The sequence below is a fragment of the Pelmatolapia mariae genome, linkage group LG17 (assembly GCF_036321145.2).
Source record: "Pelmatolapia mariae isolate MD_Pm_ZW linkage group LG17, Pm_UMD_F_2, whole genome shotgun sequence".
Classification (NCBI taxonomy): domain Eukaryota; kingdom Metazoa; phylum Chordata; class Actinopteri; order Cichliformes; family Cichlidae; genus Pelmatolapia; species Pelmatolapia mariae.
In genome coordinates, this window is record NC_086242.1 from 28,344,690 (window position 1) to 28,356,502 (window position 11,813).

The window sequence follows — 11,813 nt, forward strand, 5'->3', positions numbered from 1 at the left end:
GGGATCTGCTGGAGCCACTCGCCTAGCTTGGGAGTCACCGCACCTAGTGCTCCGATTACCACGGGGACCACCGTTACCTTCACCCTCCACATCCTCTCGAGCTCTTCTCTGAGCCCTTGGTATTTCTCCAGCTTCTCGTGTTCCTTCTTCCTGATATTGCTGTCATTCGGAACCGCTATGTGTATATATATATATATATATATATATATATATATATATATATACACATATATATGAAAAACGTTCAGTAATTAAATTAGTTTTGCACACTGTCTTTATTACAGTGACAGAAAAATTAAGCAGTCATTGACAGTCACTGAGAAATATAATTTCATTACACTTTGTGAGTAGTTTTTGAGATCAGTTTCATACACCACATTATGCAGCTGGCTTGAACATGGGGTCATTAGCGAAGAGAATCCCCACATCTTGATCCCCTCCCTTTTTGGTGGGGCACAGGGCAGAGACTGAGGTTGGGAAGGGCTCGATGGTGGGCTCCATCTGTCCAGGAATCTGAGGATCGGGTTTAAGTGGGAGAGTGACTCCAACTCCAGGCCCACCGGCGGGGACATCAGGGAAGGAAGGCAGGGTCACAGGCTGGCCTAAAGCGGGCAGGACTATCACTGTTCCCTTTGCGCCATCGTGGGGTGTGTTCTCATGTTCGTGCTCGTGGTGATGGTGGTGGTGCTCGTGTTCATGCAGGTGACCATGCTTATGGCTATGATCCAGCGCCAGCTCGTGGTCATGTTCGTGGGTGTGCCCACCTTCAGCATGCTTGTAGTCGTGGTGGTGGTTGGGAGAGTCACCGCTGTGGTTGTGGGCCTTGGCATGATGAGTGTGCACATGATCATGGTTCAGACCGTGGTCGTGGGAGTGGTCATGAGCGTGCCTGTGGGCACTGCCTGTGGCATGGTCATGTTTGTGGTGGTGATCGTGGTCATCACTGTGGTTTCTGTTGTGGCCATGATGAGAGTGGCTCTTGGTGTGGTCGTGGCTGTGTGAGTGTGTGTCATTGTGGCTGTGGTCAGTCTCTCCGCCCAGCAGGTGGAGCTTCTTCTCTCTCTTAGCAGCCTGGAGAATTTATAAAGAGTGCACTATAATAAACAGTTTACAGAACAGAGCCAGCCCAAGGCATAAGCAAACTAAGCGCCTCTTAGGTCCCCCATCACCATTTATTACTTACGCTGTTCCTCATGCGACTGATAGATATTTGAACAATACAGATATGACATGTTAGTGAGTCTTACCTCAGGCTCATAGATCTCACAGTTGACGTCGACTTTTCCCTCACCCCAGAGAGGCTGGAAGAGGGATGCCTTACAGAAGCCCTTGTGCTAAGAAGAGAAAAAGAGGGAAAAACTTAAGAGAGGATTGAGGATGCCTGTGGTTTTACTACGGTGGAACAATTACACATACTGAATGAAAAAGTAATTCTCTGCTTTCACAAATTAGTCAGTGACATGAACTTAGAACATAGTGGTTTAGAGCTTTGAGTGGAAAGCAGAGGTCTTTTATAGCAGCATTAAAAACTAAAATGACCCCCTGATCAGAAAAGTCATACTGCACTCACTGATCTCATCAACCCGTGTGATTACAACTTTACATGAGTGAGACTAATAATCCTTTCTCCTGACTCACAGCAAACTCGCAGTCCATAGGGGGGCAGTTCTCAGCCGTCACTGCTTCTGTGCTGTGGGGGCAGGTGGTCTCCTGGATGGTGTATTCCACACGGTAAATTGAACCTGCGACAACCTGGACACACAAACACACAGAGGAAAAGAAAAAAAGTATTACACATAAAACAAAGTCCCGCAAGATGCGAAGACTGCAACAGAGCAGCCACTTATGGTTGGTACTCAAGATGCCAAACCAATACTGGAGACAAAAGCTGCCGCTGAAGGGCACCCAGGACCCGATCTCTGAAAGAGGGGTTGGCTGCACTATCAGGCGGTAGAACCTAGTAAAGGTTGAACAAGATGACCATGTTGCCACTGCACAAATGGCAGAGAGGGAGATTCAATTCAATTCAATTCAATTTTATTTATATAGCGCCAAATCACAACAGCAGTCGCCTCAAGGCGCTTTATATTGTACAGTAGATCGTACAATAATAGATACAGAGAAAAACTTAACAATCATATGAGCACTTTGGCGACAGTGGGAAGGAAAAACTCCCTTTTAACAGGAAGAAACCTCCGGCAGAACCAGGCTCAGGGAGGGGCGGCCATCTGCTGCGATTGGTTGGGGTGAGAGAAGGAAGACAGGATAAAGACATACTGTGGAAGAGAGACAGAGATTAATAACAGATATGATTCAATGCAGAGAGGTCTATTAACACATAGTGAGTGAGAAAGGTGACTGGAAAGGAAAAACTCAATGCATCATAGGAATCCCCAGGCAGCCTACGTCTGTTGCAGCATAACTAAGGGAGGATTCAGGGTCACCTGGTCCAGCCCTAACTATATGCTTTACCAAAAAGGAAAGTTTGAAGCCTAATCTTGAAAGTAGAGATAGTGTCTGTCTCCCAAATCCAAACTGGAAGCTGGTTCCACAGAAGAGGGGCCTGAAAACTGAAGACTCTGCCTCCCATTCTACTTTTAAATACTCTAGGAACAACAAGTAGGCCTGCAGAGCGAGAGCGAAGTGCTCTAATAGGGTGATATGGTACTACAAGGTCATTAAGATAAGATGGGGCCTGATTGACCTACCATAGAACCAAGCCTGCCAGAGCTTATATTATATTTTTACATGCTGTAGTGCCAATTTTGGGAGCATTTCAAGTTGATATACATCAATACAACCATTATAGCCCAAATTTTAATAATATGTATGCATTAAGTGCATAGTAATTACATAAATTGCAAAAAAGTGCAATAAACTACAAAAAAATTGAAAATCGTTTTTGTTTTTTTAACATATATTTCTAGTTAGAAAAATTTAAGCGGCTTATCCCTCAAAACTGTAAATACAAAAAAGTTGCACAAAATAGTTTCCCACCACAGGAAATTTATTTTGAGTGTCTTCATAGTTTTATTTTTGAAATACACCAATTTTTATATACTGCAGGAAAAACGAAAATAAATATGATAGTTCAAATTTGCAAAAAAGCAGCATATGTATCAAAATAAACTATTTCCAGCAGTGCAATTTGAGTTCTAAGCATCCCAGAAACGACACAGAAAGTCATAAAGTCAAAGATAACTTTTAAAAACACCAGTATAGGCTCTGAGGCCCTGATAGTAAAAAAACTACATTTCTGCGAAAATGACGTCACTTCCGGTTTTGTGCAGGTAATGGCGGACATGCGAAAGTTCGCGCTGACGTCTATTCCAACGTAGGAAGTGTTATGAACAGCTGATCGGATCGGCAAAGCGTGCTTCTGGAATATTATGTTTTTGTTGCTGCAAGCGCTTTTTATGCAGTTTTTGCAAAGCCATATGTGGAAGGAAACCGTGACCTAGGACAAGTTGATGGCATAAGATGTAAGTACAACTCCTCCGGTTTCATATGCAAAAAAAATTATTGCTCTAGCTTATGTGGTTGCAGTGCTACTGGGATTTAAAAATAGTTACGCAAAACGGAGCGTGCCCGCTCTGACCGGTTTTAAAGGGTTAAGACCTTGTATGTGAGGAGCAGGATTTTGAATTAAATTCTGGATTCAAAATCTTGCGCCATCACAAGGCCCATGACTTGGCCACCCTGCGGGTTGAGTGGGCCCGCACTCCAGAAGGGAGGGGAACCCCTGCAGAGTCACAAGATTGCAGAATGGCCTCTACAACTGGGATGCAAACAGGGGTTTGCCCAGGATTCCAGGGTGAAAGGCAAAAAAGAGCTGGTCACCACATAGCCCTTGTGGACCACACCCCACCCTGCTGGGAGGCGTCTGTGGAAACTAGCTGACTGCTAATCACCACACCCTGCTCTAGATAGGATGGGTCCGTCCACCAACCTAGAGCCCAGTGGAGCCCTAGGGAAACCACCACTGTAGCTCGATGGGATTGCTACAGGCACAGGCACAGACGCAGTAGGCAATGATGGACTAGTCTTATGTGCACGAGTGCCAGTGGCAGCCATAAGGCCCATGAGACAGAGGCATTGCCCCCAGCTGAACCAAGAGTGATGACCAATCTGGTCTAGGCATGCCCTGAGAAGCTGCTGGTTTTCCGCAACGAGGGATATGGAGGCTCTGATGGAGTCCAGGGACATGCCCAGAAAGGCTGTTACCTGAGAAGGTTGTACCTTGCACTTTCTGGGATTCAGGCGCAGCCCCAGAGCCTGAACATGGGATAACAGCAGTGCTAGGTGGCTGCGGCACTACTCTTCTGACACTGTGCAGACCACCCTGTTGTCTAGGTAGTTCAGGACACTGAGGCCCCACAGACTCATAGGAGCAAGGATTGCATCCATGCAGCGTGTGAAGGTCCGGGGTGTGGGAGAGATGCCAAAGGGAAGTACTCAAAACTCAAAGATCTTCCCATCGAAACAGAATCTCAGAAACTGCTAGTCCTCCTGAATCTGAAAGCATACATCCTTCAAGTCAATGGTGGCAAACCAATCCCCTGCTTCGATGGCCTAATTCAACCTGGGGGTCATCAACATTTTGCATCTTAGCAGCCAAAGGTAATTGTTGAGGCCCCTGAGGTCCAAAATGGGATGGAGCCCCACATCCTGCTTGGGGACCAAAAATAGCAGGAGACAAAACTAGCTTGGCGGTCCCCAGCCTCCATCTTCCATATAGCACCTTTCCCCAGGAGGGCCGCTAGTCCTTCCAACAACATGAGGGCCTGCTGAGGTTTACTCACTGAGGTGAAGGTTGGGATGATCGTGACATCATCAAATCTCCTTGTGGCCGTTGCCACAGGGTCCTCGGGGAGGGCAAGATCCAGAACCCTGGATGCCCTGCCCCCATAACCTTGGAAAATCTAACCCAGCCTGACACTGTACCTGGGGAGTTTGCCGGAGGTTGTCCACAGGACTGCCTGGGGGCAGGGCAAAGGGAGGGGCTACTGAGGGATGGGCCTGGCCTCTCAGCAGATGGGGGAGTGAATCCTGCCCATGGGTCCGGACGCCATTACCTGGGAGGCATCCACTTTCCATGCCTTAGCCTTAGCCATGTCAGGAAGTGGGTGGCCGACACTTTTGGACGGCAAAAAAAGCCATCATGGGCCTCTCTGGTCTGCGCTGGCAATATAAAACAGTCCATACTGGTCCACTCCCCTGGGTTCAGGCCCCTTCTCTACAAGATGTCTCCTGCTGTGTTCAGTGCTTGTGTGTGACACAAGCACACATGTGCACTGACAAGCAGCGATCAAACAATCACCAGTTTCATGTCCAAACAGCTGTTTTATATGTAAGCTGTGGGGTGTGGCCGGGCTAGCCGGAGTGTCTTGAAAAGGTATCAATGCGCCATGACCAAGGGGGGGGGGGGGGGGGGGGCGTCATTTCCCCTACATATGGAATATATAAAGGAGTGGAGAGATAGTCTTGATATGACAGAGGGCACTGGATTTCATTTCATTGAATTTATTTATCTGCAACACATGCATAATGTGTTGTTTTATTATGTGGCTGTCTAAATTTTTGCATGCGTTTCCATAAACATGTTTTTGGAAAGAAAAACATCCCAATCTCAATGAGATTATCCTGTTTAAAAAAAGGATTTAACAATATAGGCGAAATGTGATCTGTCTTTTCCGTCTCTGTTAGTACTCAGGTGTGGCATTTCGGATTGACTGAAGGCTTTTCAGGCAACTTTAAGGCAGGCGTAACAAAATAATTAATCGAACTATTTGTATATCTTAGACCCATTTGTTATATATTGTTAAATTTGTAATATACTGTATTATTTTAATCCGTTCAGTTTGCTACTGTTATTGTGTTGGAGCAACTGTAACCACATAATTTTCTTAGTGATTAACAAAGTATTCTGATTCTGATTCTGGTTAGGCCTGGGAGGCAGGCGGCCAATTATTTTTCTATTGATAAAGACTTCCCCCATTGTCATTGATACTACACTAAATAGTTACTTGGTACATAAACCATTAAATAACAGAAAAGTTCCTGATTTTACAATATCTACTATAGAAAAAAAGAACATTATTATAAATACAGGACAGTCTGGACAATAAGCTACCAGAGCATTTTCTGTTATTTTAGACATTTATCATATGCACAGACATATTGTTGAAATTGTCCTTTGGTATATTTACCCCCTGATATATGTTAGTGTTAACATATATCAGGGGGTAAATATATAGTTAAATGTCTTTACACTGACAGAAAAGGGAGTTTCACTGGTACAGCTCACTTAACATCAAAGTGGGCTGTATGTGGCCCACCATGTAAAATTAGTTTAACATTCCTGCTTTAGGACAATGTGATAATAATGAATCACAATAGTTTAGCCCAGAAGTCATGATCACATGAACACATTTTTCAGCGTCACTCTGAGACAGGATGTCTTTCATAACATAGACACGCACAATAAAAGACTTGAGGATACATCATGTCACATATCTTGATGTTACTTTTGGATATGTGGTAATGTTACCTGTGCAGTAGCACGGGAGATTTTGAGCAGAGTGAACCGATTGGCCGGCCTGCTCTGGTTGTGGAATTTCTCCAGAGAGTGGGTCACAGTCTTCTGAACTTCAGCTTCCTCATTATTGCGAGGTAAATATGGACAGCCGGCACAGCCCTCATGCACCCTACCTGCAGGGATTGAGGAGAACAAAAAAGTGGTTTTAAACGTTGGTGCTGCACAAAACCTGTAATTTCACCAAATTGTCTCATAAGGTGCGGCCTGTTTTTATTTTTCCTCTATACAGTATGCTGCTGTATATGTAGAACTGGATGTCACTGTAGATATGATGGTTAAATTGACATAAAATGGTGGGCTCTATGTAAAAACCGCAACTCCTTTTTTTTGATATATGTAATAACATTCATACCTGGTCTGATAGTACACTTGTATTTGTAGAGACGAACCACTCTGTGTACCTTACTGATGAAGATAGCAGCTTTGCACTGTCCATATACCTTCAAACACAAATAAATTATGTTACTGTACTGCTAATAAGTAGAGCATAATCACATTCACAAAATATTTTATTTAGTTTTTCTTTTAACATTTATTAACTTTTCTACTGTCAGCCTAAACCACAGTGGCAATGACTTGTGAAACCAAATATATTTATTACCCTGACACCAAAGTCAAAGATGCTCACTATGCTGAAATAGAAAGATTTGAGTTAGGATTGTAAGAAAGCTTAAGGAGAAGACAGTAATGAAAAAACGAAGCTGACAAAATAACCCTTTGTTCTGTGTGCACAAATATGGTCTTTTGGTGCACATACTTGTTGATGAGCACAGTATGTGCACATGCAGTGTGTGTGTGTGTGTGTGCGTGTGCTCTAACCTTGATATTTTCCCTTGGACGAATGTCACAGCTCTTCCAGTCCTTCCTGCTGAGAACACTGCAGTCAGTCTCCACAACATCCAGAGTCAGGTAGAAGACCACACCATTGTCTCCCTGCAATGCATGCGTGCACACACACACACACACACACACACACACACACACACACACACACACACACACACACACACACACACACACACACACACACACACACACACACACACACACACACAATCAAACAATGTTTACAGTCAATAAAACTCTAATTGAATTTAACATGTTCACTGGTCACTTCCAGTGATTCATGGTACCTCATAAACTTTCTCACAAGTCACGTTAATTTGTTTTTCTTGGGTGTTTTTGACGGTTTCCAAGCATCATGCATTCAATAAACAACCTGACTTACTTTCACAAAAATGAATGTGATTAATTTCTGTTTCATGAAATCTGGCACTTTGCTAGAAAGTAATCCACCCTAAACAGCACTGGTCTATCATACAGTAATAATACTGCAACCTCAGCAGCAGGGCTTACATGTCTCTTTATGTGGGCGTTGGACAGGTGGTGCAGGCTGAAGATGTAGCCCTCCTTCCTGTCCTGGTTGATTTTGGTAAGAGCCAGCTCAGCAGCTGCTTTTGTTGATGCGTCTTCACATGAGCCTGGCTCCATGTCAACATGTTCCACTGGTGCACCATTGATGGTCACACAACCCAACGCCAGCAGCAGTGATAACAGCACACAGGTCTTCATGGTAAAGGCCTGGGACGACTCTTTCTCTTACACACCGTCACACTAAAGCTTCTAAATCAGATGTGCAGAGACAGAGAGGTCACATTTTATAGCCTGCTATCCACGCACACACACACTCACTAAACCTCCTGTCAGTGGCAAATATAACCATTGACCCCAAACCTTCGAAAAACATTGCTTACCTATCAGCCAACCAATCAGATGCTGCACAGACTTGCACAATGGGGTTATAAGTTGTTAGAGAAGCAGTCCTGCAGTCTCACTTCTTTTGGATCAATAAATGATTTTAAAGTACATGATCGACTCATGTCACTGGGCTGAGTTTTAATAAAGGGGCAAACTTCATACTTGTTGAAGAAAAACAGTGAACCTGCAGCAACAGAGCATTTTGTGAGTGGAAGGACCCCGCGCACACAGGTTGTGTGTTTTTTCAGCTTTGACTGAGTCACTTTTCAGTGCTTCCTTCTCCTCCTGACTGTCTGCTCTATTTTCTAGTTCTGGCATCTTACTGAAATAGAGGAGAGGGAGAGGGGGCATGATTAGATGATGATCACCGGCTGTGACAACCAGCATCCCCTAACACCACACCCTGAACCCAACGCTCCACCCCTGCCCTGTAGCTGAACCACAAACCACATATTACCACATAGTCACAATCTAAGATAAAGAATGATAGTAAAAGAATCAGAGCAGCTGCTGATGACTGTACAACTTAATATCGGAGATATGATGTTGGAGCTGGGTGTGGCTGAGTGCAGGTGCTCGTATTAGGGATATCCGTGTGTGATTGGGTGATATCATTCACCCAATCACACACGAATGCATACCGGTACCTTTATTCACACATTTTGTCATCTGACCCACCTTCTGAGTTCTTGGCTTTAAATATATTATCTCCCCTAATGGCAATGCAACTTCTGCATGTGTGTTCATTTCACGCTTTGGAGAGGCAAAGCGTGAAATGGACGTGGTGGACTGGAGTGTCTGTTACATGCCTTGTCGTGACATTGCGTTGTCTGTTAAGTGCGCTGAGTGCAACTCAGCGTTCAATATGTTGTCCAGAGATAAGATGCAGACTGCAGGAGCTGAGGATGTAGCCACTGACCTTCCATGCAACCTGCCCTATATCCTGAGCCACAGTCAATATCTCCCTGAAGAAGATTTGATCTTGTTTGGGGTCAGAAGAGAATATATACATCACACAGAATGCACACAAAAGGTAAAACCAGACACATGACTATAAAAAAATTAAATAAAAAAAAAAACAAAAACTCCCTCTTGAGTCTCCAGTTTTGTCATAACAATCTGAGTGTTCTCTATGCATTTTTAAAAAAGTACCTTAGAGCTCAAGCCAAACAGTTTCATATTCAACAACAGATGCAAAAAGTCCTCAAAACAAACAATGATGTGAGATTTTTTGTTCCTGTTCCAAAATTTGTTCCCCTACAGATGGCAAGGAATAGCTGCAACGTGATATCATGAGATTTCTTCTATGATGCCACAGATTTTCCACTGTCAAAAGATGGAGTGTCATTTTAAAGCTTGTTGTTAACACAGCATTGAAAAGGTTTTAGCTGGCACAGATAAATATCGCAGATGAAACGAAAAGCCTCAAATAGTCACAGAATCAAAGAATGGATGCTCAGCTACCCTCAGCCCTTACAGCCTGATGAAAGGGAATGTAAGGTACAGAGTTAGAAGGAGCTAAGATCCTCATATTGTACGAACAAAGTGCAAATTAGTAATACATACAAGATTAATATTACTAGAGGTGGCAAAAGTACAGACATTCTTTGCTTAAGTAGAAGTACAGATACCTGTGTTAAAAATACTAATAAAAATTGAAGTTCTGAATCAACTGCTTCACTCAAGTAAAAATGAAAACTATAGTCTCTAAAATGTACTCAAACAGTGAAAACCCCCCAACTATTTTCTGTTGCCTACATCGCGGAGGTTGACTTTGCCTGTACACCTAAACAGGGAAATGAGAACATTCAGGGGCTAAAGTGAACTTCAGCAAGTGGGGAACACTAAGATCAGTTGTAGTGGTTCAGTGTGGGAAAAAGAATCACAAGTTACAATAATATATACCGTGAGGTTATCTTAGTGTACACGTGATCCGCTCACCTTGCCTTTGTGTGGATTTGCACAATTGAATTCAACAAGATGTTTGCCGAGCTGTCTTGGCACATTTGTCCATTTTCCACACTGAACGTATACTGTATATTCTCCTTAATTAGATGTATAAAGTTGGTGTAAAGGTGGAATTAATGTAAGTGTCATAACTTAAATGCAATTTAATCTACAACATTTTATGTGAAAACTGACCATGAGCACCACAGATGCAGTTCACCATTTTAACATCATCCTTTACTCTAATTTCAGGGCAGTACTGCAAGCTAATCGTTCACGAAACATTTGGATAACAAATGTTCTTCTCTGACTAAAGTTAGCTCGCATTCTTTTCTCTCCCTGAAAATGCTGCAGCTGCTGTTTAAAATTACCTGCCACAAAATGTTAATCCCTTTATGCTCACCCCTCTTCAGTAGCTAGCTAGTGCGTGGACCATGACTTATGGATACCCCACTTTAACCCTGAAGATAAATGCTATAAATGATAGGAGCCTATTTTGAAAATATAGAACGTAGATATGTGTATTAAAATGTAGGGAGTAAAAGTAAAAAGTTCTCAGAAAAACAAATACTCGAGTAAAGTCAAGTTACCTGAAAATTCTATTTAAGTACCTCAAACAAGTATTTGTACTTCATTACTTCCAAAAACGGAACATTGTATATTGTTAACTATACTGTTCTCCATTCTTCACTTATTTTTTGTGCCCAGATTATAATCACCAATAGCGTTTAGAATAGAATTTAAAAGATGAATATGGCAGAAATATTGGCTGCAAGTATATTTGGTACTGTTAGCTGAAATTGATGAATTCAGTATAGCAATTTTACCATAGATCCTTGTATAAATATTTAGTCCATTCCTCGATCCATTTTCTTCCGCTTCTCTGGAACACCTCACTCAGGCAGTATTCTTGTCATTTTCCCATCAGATAATTGGAAACATTATCCATTTACTACAGTGTCTAATTATCAATGTAACTATCAAAATATAGATGCCAAGTTTTCAAAAATTAAACTTGTGGTATTATATACCACTTCATGTACTGCATGGTTCTTGTGACCTATGTAGGGCCCATTCTGGACAAACCCAGAAATGTACGGAAGTACAGCACATTTGACCCCCATAATTACAATGAATTACTTTACTTGAACACACACACACACACACACGTGTGTATTTATACACACACACACACACACACACACACACACACACACACACACACACACACACACACACACACACACGTGTGTATTTATACACACACACACACACACACACACACACACACACACACACACACACACACACACACACACACACGTGTGTATTTATACACACACACACACACACACACACACACACACACCGGAGAGTTCAATAATTCAATGTGTTTTTGTCTTTATTACGGTGACAGAAATGTTATCAATCACTGACAATCACTGTGTAATATAATTTCATCACACTTGAGCCTTTGTGTGTATTTTTGAGATCAGTTTCATACACCGCA

General features: G+C 42.8%; 1 protein-coding gene across 1 annotated transcript; it reads right to left on the minus strand.

Moving 5' to 3' along the window:
* Positions 1 to 378: 378 nt before the first annotated feature.
* Positions 379 to 8,170, minus strand: LOC134646677 (histidine-rich glycoprotein-like). The gene is made up of 11 exons (XM_063500539.1): positions 7,955 to 8,170; positions 7,418 to 7,531; positions 6,951 to 7,038; positions 6,551 to 6,720; positions 4,945 to 5,049; positions 4,144 to 4,275; positions 3,864 to 4,001; positions 1,871 to 1,957; positions 1,639 to 1,752; positions 1,248 to 1,334; positions 379 to 1,071 (listed from the first exon to the last, which is right to left on the minus strand). The coding sequence occupies exons 1-11, from the start codon at positions 8,168 to 8,170 to the stop codon at positions 379 to 381; spliced, it is 1,944 nt and encodes a 647-aa protein (XP_063356609.1).
* Between the last annotated feature and the right edge of the window lie 3,643 nt (positions 8,171 to 11,813).

Bases quoted from the DNA above. Each gene is read 5' to 3' on its own strand.
- LOC134646677 (XM_063500539.1), bottom strand. From the start codon at position 8,170: ATGAAGACCTGTGTGCTGTTATCACTGCTGCTGGCGTTGGGTTGTGTG. The intron at 7,532-7,954 runs GTAAGCCCTGCT...CATGCATTGCAG, and splicing joins ACGCCCACATAAAGAGACAT to GGAGACAATGGTGTGGTCTT. The intron at 1,072-1,247 runs GTAAGACTCACT...TAAATTCTCCAG, and splicing joins GTGAGATCTATGAGCCTGAG to GCTGCTAAGAGAGAGAAGAA.